The following is a 26,873-nucleotide window of genomic DNA, read 5'->3' as shown; positions in this document are numbered from 1 at the left end:
ATATATATATATATACATACATACATATATATATACTCATATGAATGTGTATATGTGGGTTTTTTTTTCTGCACTATCCATTCATCTGTTGATGGACAGCTGGGTGACCAGGACTCTGCTACAGTGAACGAAGCAGCAATCCACACAGGATACAATTCCTCTACGGCAGAGTCTATTATGTTTCTATTAGAGCAAAGCACTTGGTGTGCGCCATTGATAGAACACAATAGTCTCTGATCTGAGCAGGGTCATGCTGTGTGACCACATGCAAAAGCACATGCTCTATGTCCAGAGGCTTCAGTGAGCACACATGGTGTCTGCGTGCAACAGAGGCAAGCACAGTTCAAACCCCTGAGATTCATAACACATTTGACTTTGAATAAATTGTTGGTTGATGTACATTTGGAAGTCTTTTGCTGTTGCCAAAGCTTTTACAACTCACGTGTGCAATTATGACCAGCAATTTAAGACACCAGTGTGCAGCCTGGATTCAGTGAGCTCGTCGCTCCAGACTTGATAAAAGATGCCTTTTCTGGACATTGAAATAGAATTTAATTTAGAAAAAGAAGGGGCCAGGGGCTGGGGGATGGCTCAGTGTGTAAAGTCTTGCTGGGCAAGCATAAGGACTTAGGTTCTGATTCTCAGGATCAGCAGAAGCCAGGTATGGCTGGGTATACCTGGAACCCCAGCTCTGGGAGAGTAGAGACAAGTTCATCTGGGATTACAGCAGGTTTCAGATCCAGAGAAACGCTGTCTAAAAGAATAAGGTAAAGAGGAGATGAAAATCTCTTAATGTCAACCTTTAGCACACATGAGTGTGCATGCGTGCGTGCATACACACACCACATACATAACAGAGAAGGCAGAGGAGACATGCGTCTGTCACCTATAGGGATACTATACAGCTTACTCACATTTTGTAAATACCTCCAGGTATAGGTTACAGCTCAATGGTATAGCACCTGCTTAGTGTGCGTGAGGTTCTGGATTCATATCCCAGCACCAAACCCAAAACCCCACTCTTTAAAAAAATGTGGTGATAACATTTACTATTTAAACATTTTAAGCATGCCATTCGGTGGCATTAAACACACCACACTGCTGTGCCACCTTCAGGTGCCCACAGGACCCTTTCTCTTTATGTAAACCCCGTCCCCATTATGCACTAAGTCACATTTCTCCCTTGCCAGCCGCTGGCCGCCACAGCTAGATCCCTCCCCAGGAATGTAATGACCGTAGGTTCTTCATATGACTAGAGCCTTACAGAATAAAATGCCTTTACAAACTGCACATTAAGGGGGCTGGGAGCTAGCTCAGTGGTAAACCACTAGTTATACGAGCTTAGGAACTTGCTTTCAGATCCCACACCCATGTAAAAAGTTGGCTGTAGTGGGTTTTGCAGTTTTAATGCCGATGCTGAAGAGGCAGAAGCAGGCATTTTCCTGAGGCTTGCTGACCAACCAGCCTTGTGGAACCACGGAACCGCAGGTCCCCAGTGACAGAACCTGTCTTAGAAACAAGATAACTTGCTACAGGGAATGACACCAAGGTTGCCTTCCGGCTCCACACGCATGTGCAAATGTGTATCAGACACCCCCTTCCAGTATATGAACACAAACACACACACACGAGAAAACTAAATGCTAAATTCACTCAACACGGAATTTATTTATTTATTTATTTATTAAAGATTTCTGTTTCTTCCCCACCGCCGCCTCCCCTTTCCCTCCCCCTCCCCCAATCAAGTCCCCCTCCCTCGTCAGCCCAAAGAGCAATCAGGGTTCCCTGCCCCGTGGGAAGTCCAAGGACCACCCACCTCCATCCAGGTCTAGTAAGGTGAGCATCCAAACTGCCTAGGCTCCCACAAAATCAATAGGTGCAGTAGGATCAAAAACCCATTGCCATTGTTCTTGAGGTCTCAGTAGTCCTCATTGTCCACTATGTTCAGTGAGACCGGTTTTAACCCAGGCTTTTTCAGACCCATGTCAGCTGGCCTTGGTGAGTTCCCAATAGAACATCCCCATTGTCTCAGTGTGTGGGTGCACCCCTCGTGGTCCTGAGTTCCTTGCTTGTGCTCTCTCTCCTTCTGCTCCTGATTTGGACCTTGAGATTTCAGTCCGGTGCTCCAATGTGGGTCTCTGTCTCTATCTCCTTTCATCTCCTGATGAAGGTTAATATTCAGGAGGATGCCTATATGTTTTTCTTTGGGTTCTCCTTCTTATTTAGCTTCTCTAAGAACCCGAATTATAGGCTCAATGTCCTTTATTTATGGCTAGAAACCAAATATGAGTGAGTACATCCCATGTTCCTCTTTTTGGGTCTGGCTTACCTCACTCAGGATAGTGTTTTCTATTTCCATCCATTTGCCTGCAAACTTCAAGAAGTCCTTGTTTTTTACTGCTGAGTAGTACTCTAATATGTATATATTCCATACTTTCTTCATCCATTCTTCAATTGAAGGGCATCTAGGTTGTTTCCAGGTTTTGGCTATTACAAACAATGCTGCTATAAACATAGTAGAGCATATACTTTTGTTGTATGATAAGGCCTCTCTTGAGTATATTCCCAAGAGTGGTATTGCTGGGTCCATGGGTAGGTTGATCCTGAATTTCCTGAGAAACCTCCATACTGCTTTCCAGAGTCAACACGGAATTCTTAATGGAAACGACACATTCGATAGCAAACAGGGCTTTGCAGTTCCCACAGGTGTAGGTAACACGGGTAGTCGGGGATAGAGTGAAATTCAGGGGTGACTCCCTGGGAGGAAGCTGGGTCTATGTCTGGAGCCTAGAGAAGGGCGAGAGCTGGCGACAGCATCCAGGAAGGGGCTGAGGGTAACGGGGAGGACCAGCTGGGCAGAAGGAAGATAAACGGCAGGAAGACATGAAGAGGCACTAAAAGGGGAGGATATGAAGAGGCACTGAAAACTGTGAACAGCCGCTTCCTTTAGACCACAGGGTAGAAGCGACCACGACCACATGCTGACTTTATTCAAACCAGTTCCTCTCAGCCAAAGAGCCTGTAATAGCGTTTGACTGACATTACCAGCAGGGGACCCTCTGCCAGCCTGCTTGTCCTGGTGGCCTATCTACCTGCAGCTATCAAAAAGAAAGGGTCATTCTTTGTTTGAATAAGAAATGTGTTTCTTTCATTTATTTAAAATAGATTTTCTTTTTATAATATTATAATTTGATGATTTAATATAATGATATTTTGAGAGTATAATATAATGACATCATTTTTCCCTGTCCTCTTTCCAAACCCTTCATGTACCCCACCTCTTACTCTCTTTCAAATCCAGGGCCTCTTTTCTTTAATTGTTGTTGCTTCTGTGTGTGTTCCTAAATACATAAACACAACCTGCTCCGACTGTGCGAGGTTATGGGTCTGTATGTCTTCAGGGCTGACCAGTTGGTATTGGGCCACCAGTTGGTGTGCTCTTGCCCTGGGGAAAGGAAATTGATTACCTTTAAAATAAAACAAATGAAACTCAGATACTTCTGGTTTTGAAGCTGCTGTGTGTAAGAACTGGGCTCAGATATTGGGGTCATGTCTCAGAGAAGACAGCTGTTCATGAAATTACAGCTGTGGCTGGGGATGTAGCTCACTTGACACACACAAAGCAGGCATGGAGGCACACATCTGTAATCTCAGGGCTGGATAGCGAGCTTGAAGCAAGCCTGGGCTACACGGTGACAAAGAAAAAAGGACAGAAAGAGGAAAGGATGGAATCCTGACTGTCTGACAAACACTCAATCATCATATTGTAAAAAGCACATTTAACACATGCACATGTGTGTTTATGTGCATTCATGTGGGCCTGTGTACATGTATGGCATGTCATACGTGCAGTACTACATATAGATCTGGGATGTAACTGACTGCTGGAGTTAGTGTAGGGAACAGCAGCTATATGAACCAAATAGGAAGGGGAGCATCCAGACACTCTGAATGTCGGGCACTGATGCTCAAGACCTGGAGCCCATCCATAGTTCCCTTCGCTCCTCGAAGGATGCACTTTGGGTAAATGCTGCCATTCTTTATGTTATATTCTTAAATGTTAGGCACAGCAATTTATCCAAGAATACTTCGTATGTATCAGTGCCTCTGTGTGTATATGTGTGTATGCGCACACATGCACACATGTGTGCAAGCCCTAAGGATCTCCCTGTCTCCACTTTCCCAGTGCTTGGATCATAAGCATGTATTGCTACCATGCCCAGCTTTTGGACAAGGGTCTAGGGATCTGAACTCAGGTCCTCATGCTTCCTGACAAGTACTCACTGGACTGAGCCACCTCTCCAGACATCGTGAAGACTTTCTCTAACAGTAACGATCGTCAGGACTTAGTATGCGATGCTAGCTTGGCTGTTTATGCATGGGTACTGAACGCATGAATTGTAGACTGGATGACTATTCTACCTTTAACTGCTCCCCATGCACACATCTGTTTGCCTTTGGAGCCTATCACAGGTTTAGGTTACTTCACCCACCACACAAACCACCTGGATGGTAAGCGCAAGGCTATGGGAGAAGAGCGGGTTAGAGTCTTAAACCTAGGCTTTCCTTTGCTTTCTCCCAGATCCCAATGTCCAGAATGTTGGAGAAAGATTAAAAAACATTGTTAACTCAAGTCCTCCAGCAGAAGTCCCCTCTGTTGGCACCTGAAGTTGTCATCCACTTCTGCTGAGTGAAGAGGCAGCTCTTCAGTACTTGCTTTATTGGTCAGAGAGATCCCTAGAGTTCAGAGTGGGAAAGGTTTTCTTTCCTGCTGAGATTCAGAAAAGGAGACTGGCCCAAGAACAGCTAGATAGATATGTGTACAGTCAGAGCACTTTAAATCAAAGAAATTCTAAATACAAAGGAGAAAAATGTTCAGATAACAAAAACACGGGTGCTTGTCAAGTGGCAGGGGGAGAGAGAGAGAGAGAGAGAGAGAGAGAGAGAGAGAGAGAGAACACACGGGAGTAGCAGCTAGAGGTCAACCCTGGCTCTTGTTCTTCACCCTCCTTGTGTTTTGAGACAGGGTCTCTCACTGGCCTGTAGAATAGACTGGTTGTCCAGAAAGCCCAGAGATTCTCCTGTCTCTGCCTGCCCAGCACTGAGAATATAAGAGAATTCTGTATTTCTTTCCTTTCTGTTTCTGTGACAAAACACCATGACCAAAGCAACTTGTAAAAGAAAGCGTGTAACTGGGTGTGTAGTTCAGAGCCATAGAGCCATAGAGGCGGAGCAAAGGCATGGTGGCACGAACAAGGGAGAGCTCACATCCTGATGTATAAGCAGGAGGCAGAGAGCGGCACCTTGGGGATGTTTAACAGTCTTTTGAAACCTCAGAGGCCTCCCCCAATGACACACCTCTTCCAACAAGGCCACACCTCCTAAACCTTCCCAAACAGATATCCCATCTGGAACCAAGTATTGAAACATATGAACCCGTGGGGGTCATTCTCATTCAGGCCACCAAAACCAAGCCAACTTTTTACGTGGCTTCTAGGGACTGGACTCAGTTCTCATACTTGTGAGGCAAGCGGTTTAAAGTGGAGCCATCTCTTCAGCCCACGGCCATTGCTTTCACCCAAATACTGATTTTGAGACGTAAGCTAGCTGCTGTCCCAGAGACCCAGGTAGAAGCTGAAATAAAGAAGCATTTCTCCAAGGTCAAATCATCATCCGTTTTGCTATTGGCCGTTTTTGTATGAGAAAACCACTGTGCTGTACCAAATCGGTGTGCCAGCCATTTTGCCTTGTCTCTATACTGGCATCCCTTCCTGCAAAATTGTACATTAAAAAACCGCTTCTTTTTCTTTAGACTTCAATATGCTGTTATCTTTGCCAACATGGGGACACTTTAATAAAATACTGCTATTTCTTTAACTCTATCTTGAGCCTGAGACACATACACAGAGTCCTTATTATGAGGAAGAATAATTTTTCTCTTCTTCAAAACTCCTCATGAAGATGGATCTCTTGCTGTCTCCCAGTGTGTCTGCTGTGACCTGCTGCAGCTGCTCCTCAGAGCCTCCCACAGGGGCTCAGAGTCCACACAGAGCAAGCCGGGCTTGGCTGTTGTCTGGGTCATCAATCTTTCCTGTCAGCGCTGGTTGGAGAATGCACATTCCCAAGTAGCCCAGAGGCTTTAAAAGCCAGGGGTAGAACATACCATTCTGACTTTGGCCATTCCCACACAGAAATGAGCCAAGAGGCCCAACACCTGTATTGTTACTTTTCTCGTTGTTGTGACAAAACCACTATAAGAAATGGTTCACTTCGCCTCATGGTTTGAGGACAAGGTCATTATGGTAGGGAAGGCATGTGGCAGAAGCTGGAGGCGGCTGGTCCCATGGCAACTACAGTCAGGAAGAAGAGATGGATGCTGTGCTCAGCCCAGGACCCCAGCCCGTGGGATGGTGCGGCCCACGTTCCAGGTGGGACTTGTTACCTCAGTTACCCAAATCTAGAAATTCCCTCACAGACACGCCCAGATGTGTTCTACGGTGATTCTAAGTCTTATCGGTTGGTAATCAAGATGAACCGTCAAGAGTTACTTATAACTCAGTAGCTGGTTGGCCGTCCGTGGTCGCTTGGTGCCAGGAAGAAGGAATGATGGGAGAACAAGGTCTGTGGAGTGGCTCCAGCTCCAGCTGGCTATGTGGTACCAGAAAGACACTTGTTTTATTTTTGAGACAGTCTCTAGGAGCCCAGGCTGGCCTTCAGTTCACTGTGCTGCTGAGGATGACCTTAAACTTGATCTCCTTGCCTCTATCTGCTGAGTGCGGAGTCCAGGTGTACTTCATTACACCCATCCAGAAACACGGTGCTGGGAAAACTGCAGAGGAAGATGAGCTGGCACAAGCCCTCTCAGAACCGGGAGAGCTGAACACTACAAAGTCTGTATCTAACACACACACATGCTATTTATTTTGTACATAGGGAGAATAAGATTCCATTGTAACTACAATACCCTCAGAGATGTCAAGTGATCTTCAAATTGTGTATGTGGGGGGAGCATGCGTTCTTGTGGACGTGCGTGTGTACATACATGTGTATGGAGCCCAGGGGTTGACTTTGGGTGTCTTCCTCTATTGTTCTCCACCTTCTTTTCTGAGCATCTCTTCCTGAACCTGGAGCTCACTGGTTTGGCTAACTGGCCAGCCAGTACGCTCCAGGGACACTCTCATCTTCACTTGCCTGGTGTCAGGGACACAGGTGCACACCTGGCTTTTCTGTGTGCTGGCATCCACACTCAGAGCCTCGTGCTTGTGCGGCTGGCTCTTGCACACACAGCCACTCCCCCAGCCCCATGCAAAGTTGAATTTATCTAGTTGCAAATTATAAAGTGGGCCTGTGAAGGGACAGAGAACCGCAGTTCCTCTGCACCCAGCGACACTGTTTGGTTTAGGGAAGCTGGAAGGACCCTGGAACGCACCGTTCCTATTTACAGAGGCTGTCAGGGAGCATTTCAGAAGATCTTAAGCCACCAAAGCTATTTATGGCTAGCTGGCAAGCATCCCCGGGGCATTTTATCTCAGAAAGGAAAACTTAACAATGGTCAGTACACCAAAAAATGTAGATGATGAATGTGAACAAGGCCAGTTTGTGACTAGAGGAGGATGGATGGAGACACTGTCCAGATTTCAGAGCAGCTTTGGTCAGGTCGGGGTTGCTCCTCCCCAGAAGTACCCCATGGTAAAAAAGCAATCCACGGTAAGAAAGCACCCCACACAAAGAAAGCCACACGAGTGACTTCAACACAAGTCCTCAACTTCTGACAATTTCATCCAAATTCTTTTGTGTGTGAAGGGCAGAACAGACTCCTTGAGTCCATGTGTCCTGTCATAGACTCATGGCTCTGGCTGCCAGCTTGACACAGCCTAAAGTCATCGGAGAGGAGATGCCTCAATGTGGCAACTGTCTGGATCAGGTTGGCTGACCGGCATCTGTTGGTGGCTGTTTTCACTGTTAATAGATACGAGAGGCCCAGCCCACGGTGGGTGGCATCATTCCTAGGAAGGTGATCCTGGACTAGATAGGAAAGCTAGCTAAGCATAAGCCAGCCTTTGAGCCAGTCCGGTACCCAGCACCGTACAGGGTTCCTGCTGGACTTCTTGGCTGTGAGGTGAGCTCCTTATCTGGAGGAAATGCTACATGGAGAAGAAAACAGTCCTGCCTCCAAGTTCCTGCCTTGACTTCCTTCAGTGATGGGTTATGACTGGACACCTAAGCCAATAGAAACCTTTCCCCTAAGGTGCTTCTGATCAGAGTATTTGCCACAGAAAGAGAGCAAAACCAGATCCCTGCCCTTCGATGGGTTTAGAACCTTCTCCTGCTTTTCCACTTCATAATGCCCAGGGGTTCTTCTTTGGTAGAAGAAATGGTTTTCTTACTGAGACATTTTAAGAAAACATACACGCCCCTGGGGAGATGGCTCAGTTGGTAAAGTGCTTGCCCTCCTAGCGTGAGGACCTGATTCTAATACCAACAATTCACATAAGAAAGAGAAGAAGCCGGGTGGTGGTGGTGCACGCCTTTAATCCCAGCACTCGGGAGGCAGAGGTAGGCGGATCTCTGCGAGTTTGAGGCCAGCCTGGTCTACAAGAGCTAGTTTCAGGACAGGCTCTAAAGCTACAGAGAAACCCTGTCTTGGAAAATCAGAGAGAGAGAGAGAGAGAGAGAGAGAGAGAGAGAGAGAGAGAGAGAGAGAGAGAGAGAAGACCATCTGCCCTGAATGTGGGCTGGGATCCTAGACTCACTAAAAAGGAAAGGAAGCTGGGCACCAGTTTCGTTTATCTCTTTCTGTGTCCTGACTATGGTCACACGCCTGCCTCACTCCCCTGCTGCCTTGCCTTCCCCGCTGAGATGGACTGCATTCTCCAAGCTGTGAGCCACAACCAACCTTCCCTGCCTTCCTCACTGTCACGGCAGTGATGTAACTGATAAAGGGCCCCGTCTTGTCTCTTTTACCTGCTTTATCTCCTATAGGTTCTGCCTAGAAGCTGAGGGTGCTGCACCATGCTCTTCCCAGCCTCCAAAATGAAGAGCTGAATTGTGCTCTTCTTCATAACTCACCGAGTCTCAGCTATTTTATTATAGCAACAAACAGTGGACTGGGACTGTACCTAACACATCAGGCATTTGAGAGATGAACGAATGAATGGAATGGATGCTGGATAAAGAACCCATCCAAACGATGCACTGGACCACTAAGGTGGCCGGGATTCATACGGAACACTTTCGGGAAATGCCTGTTCAGATACATCATTCTGCTATTGCACGGCTTGGACCAAATGAAGCAAGGAAGGGTCTGGGTGGCCAAATGCTGCTAAAGGGACTGAGAGGCAGAAACTTGGGAAGGTACTGCCTGCTGCCAGGATGTCTGCAGGAGAAAAATAGCGTGTTTATCTTTTAAGAGATTTTTAAAAAATATATTATACCATTATAAACAGTAACTCGATTAAGTAAATTGTTTAGCTGAATTTTTCATTCTGAATACAAATGAGGCGCATTATGTGGAAAATAGCTTGGGGGAGGCCCCGGGAGGGTGGACATCTGCTTCCTGGGCCGGTGACTGATGACCACAGTACAAGGCCTTGCTGTTTGCACCACTTTCTTATGCCGTTTCCCCTCATCCCATAGCCTTGTTTGTGGCCCAAATGAGAGGCGGTTTCTAGACGGCAAGAGAAACTTGTGTCTCAGGGAGTTCCTGCTCCCTGGTGCACTGGCTTTGATAAAATGTCCGCGTTGCCCACCTACAGGGATCAGCTATTTGCTTCCCAAGTGCAGCCAGTTGACATTTAGAGCTTGAGATGACGGAGAAGGAGAAGGTACTGGTATGTAGTTCAGTCAGAATGGTTTTAGAGAAATGGGGAGGAAGGCATGGGGCCAAGAACGGATAAGCCGGGTGCTGGGGGATGCTCAGGGGGTGCTGGGGTTTGAACGTGAAGCCTCCCCGTTGGAGCAGATGCTAGAACATTTGCTGCTGCTGAGATCCGGGAGGGCTGCAGAGCCTTTAGGAGGTAGGGGCCTTGCTGGAGGCCGTACGTCCCAGGGGATGGGGGAGGCTTCAGGCCTCACCCCACTGGCAGTTCTCTCTCTTCTGTGTACGGATGAAAATGTGACCAGCCAGCTTCCTGCTCCTATGGCCACCCCTTTCTGCCTGGAGTCATGTCTTCCCCACCTTGAGGATTCTGTCCCTCTCAACTGTAGTTCAACGTAACCCTGTTCCTCTTTCAGTCATTTTTGTCAGGGTATTTGATCAGAACTGGAGAGGGGAGGTAGCCAGGGGAGGGCCGGGGACATGGAGTTCAGGGCAGTAGGGATTTCCTAAGAGTGGACAGATTTATCTAAAGAAAGAGATAAAATAAAATAAAAGGTGCATGCCTTTAATCCCAGCACTTAAGAAGCAGGCAGATGCCTGAGTTCGAGGCAGCCTGATCTACAGAGGGAGTTCCAGGGCAACCAGGGCTACACAGAGAAACTCTGTTTTGAAAAAAACAAGCAATTCTTATCATTCATTGAGAGTGTCACACGTGTGTGTCCTGGTCATAAGATAACCTGTAGGAGTGGGCTCTCTCCTTTGACCATGTGGGTTTCTTCCAGGAACTGAACTCAGGTTGTCTGGCTCGGAAGCAAGTACATCTTTCCACTGAGCCATCTCTCTGGCTGGAAAAAGGATTTCAATATTTTTTGTTTAGAGACCAGCTCTCTATGTAACCTGAGCTCAGTATTTCAAGCTCTGAAGAGCCAACATGGCCTCTCTGTATGTACAGCGAGCAGTCCATTAGCATCTCCTTGACATCTCTAGGGCAGATGGCACTGTGCCTGCTGGTAGGCATTTAGTATTTGCTGGAAGAGTGAGATACGCAGGATTGGGGAGATAGGTTGGTAAAAGTATGGGGACCTAAGTCTGATCCCCAGAACCCATGTATTAGAAAGCCAGGCACGTTGGTCTGTGCACTTGTAATCCCAGTGCCGGGGAGGTGGAGACAGGCAGATCCTTGGGGCTCACAGGCCAGGTAGTCTAGACTACTGGGCAAGTTCCAAACCAATGAAAGGTCCTGTCTCAAAAGAGTCAATAAACATAAACAAAAACTGATTGTCACCTGAGGAGCAACATCTGAGGTTACCTTCTGGCACCCGCCACAGATACAAACATACACAGACACACGGACAGACACACAGACACACATACAGACACACAGACACACGGACAGACACACAGACACCCACACAGACACACACACACAGACACACACATGGACAGACACACAGACACAGACATACAGACACAGACACACAGACACACACACAGACACACACACACAGACAAATGGACAGACAGACAGGCAGACAGACAGACAGACACACACACACACGAGGATGAGATATAAACTGACACACACACACACGAGGATGAGATATAAACTGAACCACAATTGGAATAAGTAGCCATTTGCTCAACAGGAAGAACAGACTCTGAGGTCTGGTCTCACTTGCTTTCCTTTCTTCTAAAGAAGACTGGGTAATGGAAAATCATATGATCCAAGCTGGTCCATAGACACAGTCATAAGTTCTGGCCTAATTCTTGAGCCCCTCCTGTCACCTTTATTCCAGGCTATCATGGGTCACTGTCTTGCCTGCTGTGAGAGGGTTCTATGAGAAGGACAGCTCGGGCAGCAGAAAGAGGACATGGGAAGAACCAGGGTGTTCCATCCGATTCTGGATTCAGCCCTACCTGGAGAGTTCAAGTAAGCCAATACACCCCACTTCCTTCTTAATGGCATTTTGACCTGGTTTGGTTGGATTGTTTGAACCATGTTGTTTTGTCTTCCGCTGCTATAAACCCTGCCTGAGGTGCAAGGATTAACTGTACCTAAAGAAAAATCACAAGTCTACATTTTCTCCTGTGAAGGTGTTTGTGTGTGTGTGTTGTGTGATGTGTGTATGTGTGTAGAGGCACACACTGCCCCCATGTGCTTCTGTGTGGAGGCCAGAGAAGCATGCCAGGGGACTTTTCCTGTCACCTTATTCCTGCAGACAGGATCTCACTGAGCCTTGAGTGTTCTGGTTTTCTTCCTGTGATAAACACCATGCCCAAAGCAACTTGAGAAGGAAAGGGTTTATTTCAGCTTACATTTTACAGTAGATCACTGAGGGAAGCCAAGGCCGGAGCCTGGATGGAAGAACGCTGCTTCCTGCCTTGCTCTCCATGTTTCCTCAGCTTGCTTTCTTAGACAACCCAGGACTATCTGTCTAGGGTGACATGGCCCACAGTGGGCTGGGCCCTCCCACATCCATCATTAATCAAGAAAATGCCCCTCAGGCTTGCCTACAAGCCAGTCTGATGGAGGTGTTTTCTCAGCTGCTGGTCCTCCTTCCCAGATAGCTTGTATCAAGTTGACAACAACATCAACGAAACCCACCAGCACCCTCAAGCTTGTCATGTTTCTGCTAGGCTGGCTAGCCGGGAGACCCCGTGATTCTCCTTGTCTCCACCAACTCCAGTACTTGGGTTACAAGTGCATGTGACCACATGTCTTAGTGTTACTGCTGTGAAGAGACACCACAACCATGGCGACTCATATGAGGAAAACAGTCAGTTGGGGTGGCGGCTTACAGTTTGAGAGGTTCAGTCCATTATTACCATGGCAGCGAGCATGGCTGCAGGCAGGCAGAGTGGTGCTGGAACTGAGGGTCCTATATCTTGCCAGCAAAAGGAAGTTGGCTAACACACTAGGCAGTATTCTGAGCATAGGAAACCTCAAAGCCCACCCCACAGTGACACACTTCTTCCAACAAGGCCACACCCACTTCGACAAAGCCACACCTCCTAACAATGCCACTCCCTATGAGATTATGGGGCCAACTACATTCAAACTACCACACCACACCTAGCTATCTTTTTATACACTTGGGATTTGATCCCAATCAGATCCTCATGATTGTGCGGCAATCACTCTTACTCCCTTAGCCATCTCCCCTGCCCTATTTGTAAGTTTCTTAATTAAAAAAAAATTTCTGTGTATGTATGCAGCATGTCTATGTGTGTTTGTGCATGGGTACCTGCAGGGGTGAAAAGATGGGGTCAGATCCCCTGCAGCTGGAGTTAAGGTGGTTGTAAGTCACTCGATGTGGGTGCTGGGAACTGAACTCTGGTTCTCTGCAAGAAAGTGTTCTCAACTGCTGAGCCATCCCTCAGTCCTCGGTTTCTTAACCTTTCACATCCTGTGACATCATACTGGGTCACGCTGGGAACTTACCTCTCTCCAAGGAGGACATCGGATAGATTTATGAATGTGGGGAAGTCCAGGTTATTCAAGACAGGGTAGGCATGAATGGGAACAAGCAAGGTGTCATCTCCCTGAAATTGGGGAATGGGTTAAATTTAGCGTTTGGAAAACTATCATTTTGAAAGATAAACATTTTTAATCGTTAAAGAATTTTCTTAGGAAACCTCAGCACTTTTAGGAAAACATTAGAAATACTGGGTTTCTTTTGGGAGTGTATGTGTGTGGCCATGTCTGTAGACGCATTTGCATGGGTGTGTGCATGCATGTGGAAGCCAAAACTTCGGCTATCGCTGTTTCGGTGACATCCACCTTTTATTATGTAGACAAGGTCTCTCGCTGGCCTGGAACTTAACCAAATATTCTAGGATAGCTAGCAATAGAGCCCAGGAATCCTCTTGTCTGTGCCCCACCCCTGCAATGAGATGACAAGCCCATACCACCAAGCCCAGCATTTTCAAAAAGTGTGTTCTAAGGATCAAGCTCAGGTCCTCATGCTTGCATGGCAGGTCCTTTACTGACCGAGCCATCTCTCAACGCTGAAAACTTGCATTTTTAAACCAGAAACAAAACACAAAAGATGCTTCAGTCTACTTTACTGGAATGATGCTTTCTGTTACCCGTGAAAGGTAAAGGTACTAATCCCCCTGAGTAAATACAAAGATGCTGTGCTATCTGCTTCCACCTGGAGAAGTTATAAGGGAAGATAATATTTAGGGAGCCAGGAGAATTGCAAGGCAGAATGGAAAGTCATTCAGCAGGAAGAGAGCACAAAGACCAGTTCTAGTTCATTCTAGTTTGGTGGTGATCTTGAACAAGGCCTTTGATTTCTCCAGGTTCGTTTGGTCCTCAACAAAGTAGATATAGTCATACTTGCTGTTGAGGAGGATATATTTAAAAATCAAAGTCAGCTACAGTTTTAGATGTAAAAATTACCACATCAACATGGAATGTCTTTATTTGCCTTATGAATTGTGCTCTTGGACTCTACACCCCGGCTTCTTGACTCTGTCCGAGGTCACATAACTGAATAAGGAGTTTAAAAATATTTGGTAATATTAAAGGCTTCTAAATGTGCAATGACAAAAATTAATTTAAAAATCAAATGCATGATGAATCTGAGATGTTTCTAGTGATACTCACCCATGGTTCATTGCTTGATGTCACTGTAGCCTTGGTTCTGAATGTGGGACATGTGCACTTGCACCACGCATTCTGTGACCTCACATGTACACTTGCATCATGCATGCTGTGAGCTCACATGTACACTTGCATCACACATGCTGTGAGCTCACATGTACACTTGCATCATGCATACTGAGTGTGACCTCACATGTACACTTGCATCATGCATGCTGTGACCTCACATGTACACTTGCATCATGCATGCTGTGAGCTCACATGTACACTTGCATCATGCATGCTGTGAGCTCACATGTACACTTGCATCATGCATGCTGTGAGCTCACATGTACACTTGCATCATGCATGCTGTGAGCTCACATGTACACTTGCATCACGCATGCTGTGAGCTTGAACGATGACAGCCAACAGTGACTGAGACACTCTGGCTCAGATTTAAGACTACTGCATGCTATTATTTGTCAAGTTTTTGAGTTGTACATGTGAAATAATTCTGTTCTTATAGGAATATTATGTTCCTTTAGATTGTATTATGCTAGAATATTCAGCTTTTATGCATTTATTTCCTTGTTTTTTAGTTTTATTGTGTATATATATAGGAGCTTAAAGGAGCACATAAATGTTGCTGGACACAGCTTTCCCGGAGCCCTAGCAGCACAGGATAAATGGTTTGGCCCGGGCATTGGAGGACGGCAGTGCAGTGTCCAGGGAGTCTTCCCAGGTTCTCTGAGGCCTAACGTCTGAGGCCCTGAGCCTACAACCTCATCCACCACTCAGAGAGTTCTCTCCAGACTATGATGTGTTAAGTATCAGACACTAGCAGAGACCAGCAAGATGTTTTGGGAGCCTGCCAAGGCTTGCCCTGTCCAAATCCTTTCCCAGCAGGGCGGAAGCTACAACTGTGAGCCATCTAGTTCCTACAACACTGAGAAACTACAGGTTCTTCTTGCTCTTCTTCATCTTCCTTCAGGATATGGAGTACCCCCCATATCCCTCTTCACACATGCCCCACATCCCCAGTCCTTCCAGAAACTCACCTTACAGTGAATGCGGATGCAGTCGTAATAGTAACGCCACTCGTCGGGAGAAAACATAACCGTGACCATGAGGGACAAGCCCGGGATGAGGCGATGCTCCTGGAAGGCAGGTAGGCTGGGTTGGGGCTGGCCCCAGAGCGGGCAGACAGCAGCACTACAGTGGGGTGGGATGAAGGATGCGCACACTCGTGTCCTAGCAGGCCTGAGGCAGAAGCCACAGCTCATCCCACAGCTCCTCAGCAGGGAAGGGGACCCAGGGACAGTACCTTCTTCTCATACGCGATCCTGAAGTACTTGGTCTGCGGTGGTAAGATTTGAAGGTGTGTGTCTTCATCGGAAATATTGGCAATGTGCTGGGGGAGAAAAAGGTGAGCTTGAATTTGATTATTTATATAGTCATTATTTTTCATTGATTATACCTTATCTTTATTACAAAGAAGATTCGAGGGCTCATTATATTAAGTTTTTTAAATACATGAGATATGGGATGGGAGATGACTCAGCCAGTGAGTTTCTTGCTGGGCAAGCATGAGGAAGTGAGTTTAGATCCCCAGAAGCCCATGTGAAAATCTGGGTATGGCCACAGCAGTTTGTATCAATAAACTTCAATGCTGGGGAGGAGATGGAGGGAGACTCCCTAGGGCTGCTTGACCAGCAAGTCTGGAAGGAAGGATTAGCTCAGGTTCAGGAAGAGACTCTGTCTCAAAAATATGATAGAAAGTGGTTGAAGAAGACACCCATGCCCTCTTCTGGTTTCCTTGTGCGCATGATGCACACATAAGGGTACATGCCCTCACATACACACACACACATACACACACACGCACGTACACACACACACATGCACACACAGGAGAGCAAGAACGAGAGAGAGAAAATAGAGAATAAGAATTAGAAAACAACTGATTTTTCCTTTCTTCTTAGTACATGTGTTATAAGTATATGTGCATTTATGTTCATATGTTTATATGTAATATAATGTTTATGTGATCAATAACACACAGCTTAAAAAAGACACGTGATGCTTTTAATTTCAAGTTCTAAATTGTCAACTGATTACCACAAAATGATTTTGTTAGGACTGCAGAGAACTCTGCAGTTAAGGGTGCCTTCTGCTCTTAGAGAGGGTTTCAGTTGCCAGCACTCACACCAGGAGGCTTACAGCACCTCTAAGCCCAGATCCAGCAGGCTCCACAGGCACTATCACTCACATGCACGCACACAACACACATGTATGGTGGAGCCTGTACCTGCAGCTCCAGAGGCTACCAAGCCCTCTTCTGGCTTCCTGAGGGAACCCACACGTATGTGTCATACATTCACATAGACCATTTTCATATATATGGATAAAATAGATAATCAAATGATTTTGTTGATTTTTACCTAATTCCTGAATTCACGACCCACTGATGACTAAACCACGCTAACGCTCGGGTAGGATGCACTGCGCCCACACTGTGGTGTTAAGGTTCCACGTTCCTAAGTCCTGAAGAGAAGACATTGCTAGTCCTGGCCCTAAACTTTGAGAATCAACATCTTGGAAGGGTACAGTCCTTCCTTAGTAGCTGTAACAGAAAGTCAGAGGGCACTGCTTGGTACAGGTCTGGGCCCACAACCACACTGGCTGTCTCTTAGGAGAAGTGAGGGCTTATTTATTAATAAATATAATTTGTGTTTCCCTAAACAAGAAAAAAAATGTAAGGGGTCTTGGGTTTTGAAAAATTAAAACCAAACAAAGATCATTGTTTAAAATTTCCCCATAGACTGAAGCACTGATATTAATATGCACGCAAATAGAAGGCTTCAAACCCTTTAGAGTCACGTGACCTCAGTGCAACTGAGCGGACACCCAGTCATTCCACCTGTGGGCAATTTGCATAGTTTCCTGTGCCAAAACCTAGTCAAGCCTTTGTCCCACCTACTACAAGAATGAAGACCATCTCAGATGACACATGTTCCAGGAAATGTCTACCTCACTCTGAGAGGGTGCAATTACTGTGAACCATCCTGAGAGACGTCAATGGTGTCAAGGTGGGGCTCACTCTCCTTGGAAAGCAAAGGAGACCCCAGTTGAACAGGACAGGAAACCAACAGGAGCTGGCTACTACCTGAACCGTCTGTAGCCTTGCCCAGAACAAGTCCAAGGCTGTTAGACCCTGCTTCCATTTCAAGAAGAGCTCTGAGTGTGTCCAAGCTGGTGCCCCCGTCCCACCTACATCATCATTCAGAACAAAGGGTCCAGGGTTGAACTGCAGGGTTTGGGACAGCACAGATATTGCAAGTTCAGGACATCAAGCCCGGAGTTAATCCTTGAAGGGCTTGATACCGCACTTGTTTTGAGCTCAGCTGCTTGGACTCAGCAATCCACAGCAGTCACAAGCAAGGCTGTGAGAAAGGTTTTAGATGCTGTCTGTGTTTCTGAAAAAGAAACCGTGCAGGAGGCTGATGATGGCGACCTTAGGTTCCCCACTGTAGAGTCCCGGAACACGAGAATGATTTAGCATCATTTTTTTTTGGCATGATAAAAGACTTCTGTTGACTTTGGGTTAGAGAGGAAACCCCAGTAAGACAGAACAGTTAAAAATTCTCCCCTTGTTTGGCAAGAATCTTTTTGAATTTAGGGCAGCCCATATGTGCATGAGTGTGAGGCCCACTGGGCATAAGCACCCTGCAGTTAACACACCGCAGAAGAAAATAACCCCCCCCCACACTGGTGGCCATCAATTGCCAATAGCTCATCAGTTAGGGGTGGGCCTCAGTAGTCATTCCCCAAGTCTTGCTGGCACTTTGCCCGGCTGGTTCTTGTGCAGGTTTTGTGCAGGCAGCTGTAGCTGCGGTGAGCTCTGTGCACAGCCAGTGTCCAGAAGACTGCATTTCACGGCACTCTTCCCATCGTCTGGCTCTTACATTCTCCCTGTCCTCCCTTCATTAATTCCCTGAGCATTGTGGGTGAGGAAGCAGGTCCGTGTAGACGCCTCTGCGACTGAGCCCAGACAGGCACTATTCCCAGCACTTCTAACAGGTCTGAATGCTTTGGATAAGAATCTTAAGGTAATTGCTTTGGGCTTCTGTTTAGCTTTACTGACAGGAACAGGAAGTTGGCTTTCCCAGGGTCTCTCTGAATGCTATTAAGATGAAATCATGTTGTACTTTTATCTTCTTGTTTGTTTTAATGTCTGATAAAATCAATGTGATGCTTTACACAACACTATACTTTTACCTTCTTGTTTGTTTTAATGTCTTATAAAATCAATGTGATGTTTTACACAACACTGTCCTTACTGAGTGTGTGAACTTCCAAGTCCAAGTCTTTCCTTTCCAAGTGTTTATTGGGTGTCTTCTGTGTGTCAAGCATGTGCTGGGCTCTGAGGAAGTCGCAATATGAAAAGAGACAGGTATGTGGCTGCCCTCCGACAGGGTGAAGCACAGTTGAGACTTCAGAGCTTATCTTTAATTATGCACACACGTGTGCCTTTGTGTTTGTACACGTACACGTTGGCCTGTGAGGCGGGGGAGCTGGAGTTACAGGTAGCTGTGAACTGCCTATCATGGGTGCTGGGAACCAAAGTCAGGTCCTCCTACGAGTAGTATGCACTAGCTTAATCCAATAGGTATTGACATAGTTTATGGGTGTGGGATAGATTAAACAGCTGGTTCAGAGTACCGCAGAGTAGAAGGTACTGACGCTTGGGTGCGTTTGGCTCCATCATCCTTAACCAGGTGTTCTTAATGTTTAACATGTTTTTAATAACTAACTTGTTCTTAATGTTTGGGAAAATTGGTTAGAATGGAAATAATTTTTTGTAAAAAACAAAAAAACAAAACAAAACAACAACAACAAAACAAGTAGTATGCATGTTTAACTGTTAAGTCATCGCTCCTGTCCACTCATGTTGCTCATGTTAATATCTGAATCCCCACCCACAGGGTGAAAAGGGACAGCAAAGAGGTGCCACGCCTCATTCAGTCATTCTTGCCAGGCCCCACTCAGCCATTCTGGCAGAGAGAGTGACCACCACCTCCTCCCAGACCTAGGCATCTTCTCTGGGCAGGCACCTGGCACCTGGCACCTGGCCAGAGCAGGTCAGAGGCAGCCCTGCCTGCATCCTCCTCCCTCCACACTGGTCTGGAGGAAGACAGTGCAGAATGCAGTTCCGTCCCCCTCACTCAGTACCCTGTGTACTGGAACGAGGAGTTTCCACTTTGGGAACTGTGTTTCTCTAGATGCCCGTACACAGGGCTACTGGGAAGTCCAGACGCTGGTCCCCACGTGGCATAGGAGGGACATATTTTGGAGAGAGTGATGTTAGTATGTTCCAGGACAGCGATGTCCCTTTCTAGTTTCTCTTCAAGGAACCACCTTTCTGACTAAGCCAGTCCCTCCCTCTCCCCTTGCCCCTTCTCTTTCTCTGTGAGTATTTGTGTGTGTCCAAGCACCTGTACACACGTGTGCATGTGTGTGGAGGCCAGAAGACAATGTTGGGTGACTTTCCTAGTCATTATCTCATCAATTTTATTTATTTGGAGGGTGAGCATTGCCATGACACACGGATGGAGTCAGATGACTTCCCTCACTCTGCCGTGGGGATCCTGGGGCTCGAACTCAGGCTGTCAGGGTTGGCACCAAGCCCTTTAACTGGCTGATCTATCTTGTTGGGCCCTACCTTTAAATTTTTATTGTGTTTATTTCCTTATGGGAGGTAGTGTGTGTCATGGATGCTTACAGAGGTCAGAGGAAAAGTTGTAGGAGCTAATTTCCTTCCTCTACCGTGTGGGGGTCCACGGCTTGAATTTAGGTTGTGAAGCCTGTCGGTAAGCGCCTTTGCCCACAGAGTCATTTTACTGCACACCACCACCATTTTTGAAACAACAACTCTCAGTTTTACCTGGCGCTCAATTCACCTAGTCTTGTAGGCCATAAGCCCCGTTATCCGCATCTCGCTCACCAGACGACGCCAACAAACCCAGCTCTGTGACAAGGTGCCCCTGCTGGTGCAGCGAGCACTATTCCCTTGAGCCGTCTCCCTGGCCCCTGCTCTCCATCTGAATTAGGAACAAAAATGTACGTACCAGGATCTGTTGGTGCTGCTTCTCTATCTCGTAGCCTCCAAAATGGACTATGCCTGGTCTGGCCTGGATGGCCTTATTGTTCAGAAGCTTGGCATAAACCTCTATAAAAGAAAGACAAGTCCATCGTGAGCTATAAAGAATACTACATTGAAGATGCTCTTCTTGGTGTGGGCAGTCTTTAGTTGAGGACACTGTAAGCACAGGCAATGCCCAGACAATGGATACAGCTGTCAACAAGATGGATTATGAGTCCCAAATAAACTGGACTGTGTCTGCTTTTCTATTTAAAAAAAAAGATTTATTTTTATTTTATTTGTGTGTATATGTGTGTGCATGTATGTGTGTCTTTCTGTGTGTGTGTGTGTGTGTGTGTGTGTGTGTGTGTGTTTGCGTGCACCTACTTGTAGAAGCCAGAAGATCTCAGATCCACTTAAAGCTGGAGTTTCAGGCTTAGAGCCTGATATGAGTGGTGGGAGCCGAACTTAGGTCTTCAGGGCAGCCAGGCCCTTGACGGACTGACCTTGTCTCCAGCCCCCCCTTCATCTTTGCTCATACATGCTTACTGTTTATTGGTTTGCTCTCCATGTAGGTCATGCACGCATATGTGTATGTGTTTGTGGAGGTCAAGGAACAACTTCCGGCGTCTTTCTTTGGGTGTTGTCCACTTTTGTTCATTTTTGATTTTTGGAACAAGACATCTCTCAGACCTGGAACTTAGTAGTGGCCGACTGGCCAGCGAACCCTGGAAGCTGCCTGATTCTGTCTCCTATTGCTGGGATCACATGCATGTATCAGACATGCCCTTGGACAGTTCCTCCTGAGTGTGGAGTTACAGACATGCCCAATCACATTCCTTTATGTGGTGCTGGAGATGAAAGTCAGGGCCTCATGCATCTTAGGCAGGGTGCATCCATTTTGGCAATTTTTTTAATGCTAAAACTTTTTTAGTTTTGGGTCATAAAGCTGCATGCTTATGCCCAGAAATGGTTAAGTACACCAATGTGCACGTGACAGTCTTAAGGTGACAACAGAGTCTTAGGGAGCAAATGCATTTCTAAGGTTTAAGGTGAGGCTTGTACAGGCTGGCGTGTGGTCAGTTTTAATTGTCAACTTGACACAACCTACAATCACCTAGCAAGAGGGTCTCAATGAAGAGCTGTCTAGAATCTAGACTTGAGATCAAGTTGGCCTGTGGGCATGTCTATGGGAGACTGTCTTGATGTGGGAAGACCCATCCTGAAACTGTAGGCACCATTCCCTGATTTAAGGGTCCTGACTGTATCAGACAGGACAAGCATACTTTTATCTCTCTCTGCTCTTGACTTTGGGTGGATGTAAGTAGCTGCTTCAAATTCACGTCTTGCATTCCTTGCTGTGATGGACTGAGACCTGGAACTGTGAACTGAGATAGACCCTTTCTCCTGTAAGTGGCCTTTGTCAGGGTACTTCACCACAGCCTTGGAAGTGACACCAAGATAGGGTTAGTAAAAGTGGACATGCAGAGCTGGCCGTGGCTCATCACCAGCTGAATGTCACCTCCTCCCTCACAAGGTGTCCACTTCCAGTAAACGGTGGGGACTTCCCCACATGCCAGCTGCTCCAGCAGTGAAACAGAACTAGGATATTTTCCGGGAGTTGTTGTACGGCCAACAGGTGACACTCCTGCAGATCGAGGTATCAGGTCAAACAGCTCAGGGTAAAGTAGGAGAGAGAGACAGGGAAAACTGGGGAGATATGAGACAGGAGCGGAGCCTCTCACCTGGGAAATCAGCTGAAGCCACCCACCAGCAGGCAAGCAAAAATCCAGCACAATTAACAGCTACTTGTGGCCTTTCTTCTCCCAGCTATAAGCCTGGATGTTTCTAAGAACCCCATCAGAGAACCCCCCCCTTACAGGGAAGGGACTGTGGCAAAGCCTTGTGCAGACCTAATGATTTCTTGTCTTATTTTATCAGATTTTAACTCCAGAGTTATTGCCAGAGTTGCCCTGAAATCTCATCGAGAGAGAGAGAGAGAGAGAGAGAGAGAGAGAGAGAGAGAAAGAGAAAGAAAGAAATGAAACGAGGTTCTTAGCAATCTTTTGAAATGTAACCTGAGAGCCACCAAGATGGTATATATGTCTAATAACAAGGCCATTCGTTACAGCAGCTCCAGGAGCCTGCACCACACTTGGGTATGGGTTACTTCCAGCGAGCCCACATCAGCATCTTTCCATCTGTTGCCAAGCAACTTTTTCTCCTAACCCTTACACCTAATTAGGCTTTTGTTAAAATATATCTAAGAAACCCAACTCTGCTTCCTAAACTGCCTAGTTCTAATTTTTTTTTCCGTGTCAAAGAAATGAATCCTGAATCCTGAATCCTGGCTTGGCCTGAGTGCGGTCCCTAAAAGATTAGAGGAACTCCTCAGGCTGCGACGGTTGACCGTCTGTCCCCTCATGTGGAGCAGAAGAACTGCCGCTTTATCCAGTGTACTAAGAGCCTTGAGGATTCAAGCAGGATAGAGATGGGTGTTCGGGGTTCTAGAACGGAAGTCAAGGGGAGGAGTCTGAGGTGAGGAGTGAGGTGTTCCCAAGACCTTCTGAGGATGGCGGCTGTCTGTGGTGCTCCAGGCAGACATTAGACACTGGAGGGTGCTTCTAGAGGATTTCAGGTTCTTGCACCCCAGAGCAAGGAATTGCATCATGCATCAGGGACATGGGAGCGGTGGTGAAACAGAAATAGTTTATTGAAAGAAAAACACTTCAGGAAATGGAAGTGGAACAGGGCTGGAGGAAGGTCAGAGTTCCACGGTGGATGGTGTATATCAGGATTCTCATGTCTCAGCGTGGCGGGCTTTCAGCACATCTGCGTAGCGTTCATGTGTTCTGCAAATGCTATACTACACATCAGCCTTGGTGGGAGAGTATTCCAGGCTTTCTCTGACATTGGTTTTTATTCAGATGTTAACCGTGTGTGTGTGTGTGTGTGTGTGTGTGTGTGTGTGTGTGTGTGTGTGCTGTAAGACAACATTAGTGTCCACTGTTCACATTGTTTTGTAAGGCAAAGGTCTCTTACTGGCCCAGAAATAGCCGTGTAGGCTAGGATGGCCAGCCAGGGAGCCTCGGGGATCCCCCAGTCCTCGGGGGTCCTCCTCAGTGCTGCTGGGGTCATAAGCGCACACCACTCACGTCCTTGTGATTGTAAGACAGGCACTTGAGTCCCCGAACTTTCTCCCCAGCCTCGTGTTCTAACCTTGCCTGGCTCCTCACCCCACTCTCCTCACACTCCAGCACGTGAACTTGGTCAGTCAACTTACACCACGGAAGTCTATCGTTGGGAGGCAGGAGAAACTGCTCAATGGCTGAGAGCACTTTCAGCTCTTCCAGGGAAGCTGAGTTTGGTTCCTAGCCTGTGACTGCAGCTCTTGGAGACCTGGTGCCCTCTTAGAGGCTCCTTGGGCACCCACACACATGTAAACAAGTATATAAATGAAAATAAAAATAATTTTTTAAATCTACCATTTAAGCAGCTTGATTTAAACAGAACTACCATTCTTAATAAGAACTATTATGAGCCTATAAGACAATACAGTTAAACCAGCACCCCCAGTCCCAACTTCCTGGACTTTGGATCCCTGTTCATAGACAAATGGTGGCTGCGCACTCACTGGACTCCAGGAGATGGTTGGGCACTTCTGCTCTTTTCTTGGGCTCCTCCACCAGGCTCTTCAAGAGGATGGGTGACACTTTTTCAATGGGTTCTTCTTCAGTCTTTAGTTCCTGCATGGCCAGTCTCACGATTGCCATCTTCTCGTGAAAACTGGAGTTGTCCTTCTAGAGTCAAAGGTCATTTCCTGGGGAGAAAAACGGGAGTGGTAGACTCATTGTGAGGAAGCACACACATGTTTCTTCTTAGCTCTTGACAAATGTACCCCTTGTCCCAGCGTGGTGTGCTGCGGCTCTGGCCCCCCTTGCTCCCATCTGCTGGACGCTGCATTCCCACACACGGCTGTCTCATTAATCACTTGACTCACACACCATAACCCAATATGGCAACAGGCTCCAAACTCTCCCATGACTCTTCAGGGCTTGTCTGAAGGGTGCTTCTGGGATGCCTCTCAGGCACACAAGGGGGGGGTGGTGTCTCAAAGCCTCATAAGTTTGGAAAGTTCCTAGTTTCCTTTCTGTTGCTATGACAAGACACTCTGATAAAAAGCAATGTAGGGGAGGAAATGGTTTATTTTGCCTTACAACTCCAGATCATCAAGGGGAAGTTGAGGCAGGAACTCAAACAACTAGTCACATTAACATCCTCAGTCAAAAGCAGAGAGAAATGAATCCTCTCATGTTAACTGTCTTCCTTTTGCTTCCTAGCTTTCTTCACGCTTACACAGTGCAGGGCCTAGCCTCGGGCACAGCACTGCCCACGACAGGCTGAGTCTCCTAGGCTAGAGCATAGCACTGCCCACCACAGGCTGAGTCTCCTAGCCTAGGGCATAGTGCTGCCCACAACAGGCTGAGTCTCCTTCCTAGGGCATAGCGCTACCCACAATGGACTGAGTCTTCTCACATCAGTTAACAATCAATCCACAGATACCCAGAGGCCAATCTAATTTAGATAATTCCTCATTAAGATTCTCTTTACAGATGATCCTAGACTGTGTCAAGTTGATAATTAAAATTCTTCCTGTCTCCACATCACATCCACAGAAATATGTGAACAAGGGTCCCTTCAATATTGCCAACTCAAAAGATACAGGCATTCCTAAATCACCTTCCCCCTCTGCTAACAGGTGACAGAGAGGTAATGAAGCCCACAGGTGGCCAGGTCTCAGAGACCTGGGCATGCCTGGGAACTCTGTGGGTCCCTACTGTCCTTGACAGTCATTGGCAATTCTACTTCTCTCATAAACACAGATTCCCAACCCCTTCTAACATCCTTTCTCAATTACTAGTTTATAAGTCATTTGGCATTAACAATGTATTTCCTTGAAACAGAACTTTAGAAACTCCACATTTTTGAAAATATTATTCTTTTATGTGTGTACATGGTGGGAGCAGCAATGTGCATGTGGCGATCAGAGGATAAACCTGAATTGGTTCTCTCTTCCACTTTTATGTGGGCTCTGGGGATTGAACTCAGGTCATCGTGAGCTATCTCACTGGCCACAAACACCACATTTTCTCAATCAGACACAACTCTTAACCAGAGTCCATGGGGCCGCTCAGAGGAGCTCTTGAAATTGAATGTAAAATCAAGAATGCATGTTTATGAGTTTTGCTTTTGTCTTTCTTGGAGAAGTCTCACAGCATTGGAGAAGACCCCAGTGAACACAGAATACAGTGAGGCACACAGTAGCTGCCTAACAGTCATTTTAAAAATCAGTTAGCTGGTCTATCCTCTTGCCCGCAACCCCTTTCAGAGCAAAGGCGGCTTGCTCCTCAGCACAGCCATGGGACCACTTCAACCCTCCTCCTTCACATCTTCCAATGCAGGGCCCCTAGTTCACCCTCCAACCCCTTCTGCTCTTGTCCCTACACGGTATTTCAGGTAGGATCAAGCTGAGCGGAGAGATGACTGAGCGGCTAAGAGCACTTCCTGCTCTTCCAAAGGTCTTGAGTTCAATTCCCAGCAACCACGTGGTGGCTCACAACCATCTGTAATGAGATCTGGTGCCCTCTTGAGGAAGAAACCTCCTGGGTCATCAACTTAGACCATGAAACCCAATATGGACAAGTTCAACAGAACCGCCATATACAGGCTGACCATGCATGCTTCAGCATTGCCAGGGCAGACACTACATTCATTTTTTTCAAGTTGAGCAGGGCCTCACCCTGCCTAATCCCCTCTTCCTTTAACCCCAGCCCATGCTAAGGGTTGGGTAGAACTCAGACTCTCCCTCCAATCATTTCTTTAGTCCCCCAAATCCTCCCCCGACCTAGTCCCAAGATGAACACCTTTTGGACAGCCGCCTGGGGCTCTCCTTTTTAGCAGCTCAGCGGGAACCTTGGGACACTCAAGCCCCGGGTCCGAGGCCTCTTACCCTGCAGATGATAGTTCCGGGGCGGGATTCGGCAGCGTGCAGGAACCTACTCAGAGCGTCGCCATGACAACGGGGACGCATTCCCAGGCTACGCTAAGGGACGCGCCCAAACAGTCCCCAAACACGGGGGAAGTTGGACGGCTTTTGTTCAGGGGCGAGGGCGAATTTCTTGGGCTCTAAGCAGAGTATAGAGCCCGAGAAAGGCTAGAGAGCGCCACTTACTTGTGGAAAACCAATGGATTCCCCAGAGGAGCTGAGAAAGTTTGGCGACACCACGGAGTCTGAAGGAGCAGATGGGGGCCGGGCTTCCCAG

General features: G+C 47.0%; 1 protein-coding gene across 6 annotated transcripts in view; it reads right to left on the bottom strand.

Moving 5' to 3' along the window:
• Cfap221 (cilia and flagella associated protein 221) overlaps positions 1-26,873 on the bottom strand; it is a 93,093-nt gene extending 66,220 nt beyond the window's left edge. For 4 of the 6 annotated variants that reach the window (XM_050124446.1, XM_050124447.1, XM_050124449.1 and 1 more), the window contains exons 1-6: positions 26,561-26,771; positions 24,185-24,370; positions 20,537-20,637; positions 15,733-15,819; positions 15,467-15,565; positions 13,260-13,360 (exon numbers count right to left, since the gene is read on the bottom strand). In XM_050124446.1, coding sequence (XP_049980403.1) covers positions 13,260-13,360; positions 15,467-15,565; positions 15,733-15,819; positions 20,537-20,637; positions 24,185-24,323 — 527 coding nt within the window. In that variant the 5' untranslated portion in view covers positions 24,324-24,370; positions 26,561-26,771. The other 2 variants (XM_050124444.1, XM_050124445.1) reach the window with 2 other exon arrangements.

This window comes from Alexandromys fortis, unplaced genomic scaffold, assembly GCF_014885135.2.
Source record: "Alexandromys fortis isolate MF-2015 unplaced genomic scaffold, M_Fortis_MF-2015_v1.1 scaffold_232, whole genome shotgun sequence".
NCBI classification, from domain to species: domain Eukaryota; kingdom Metazoa; phylum Chordata; class Mammalia; order Rodentia; family Cricetidae; genus Alexandromys; species Alexandromys fortis.
Note: the sequence above shows the minus strand (reverse complement) of the source record. Positions and strands in the feature narration are given on the sequence as shown.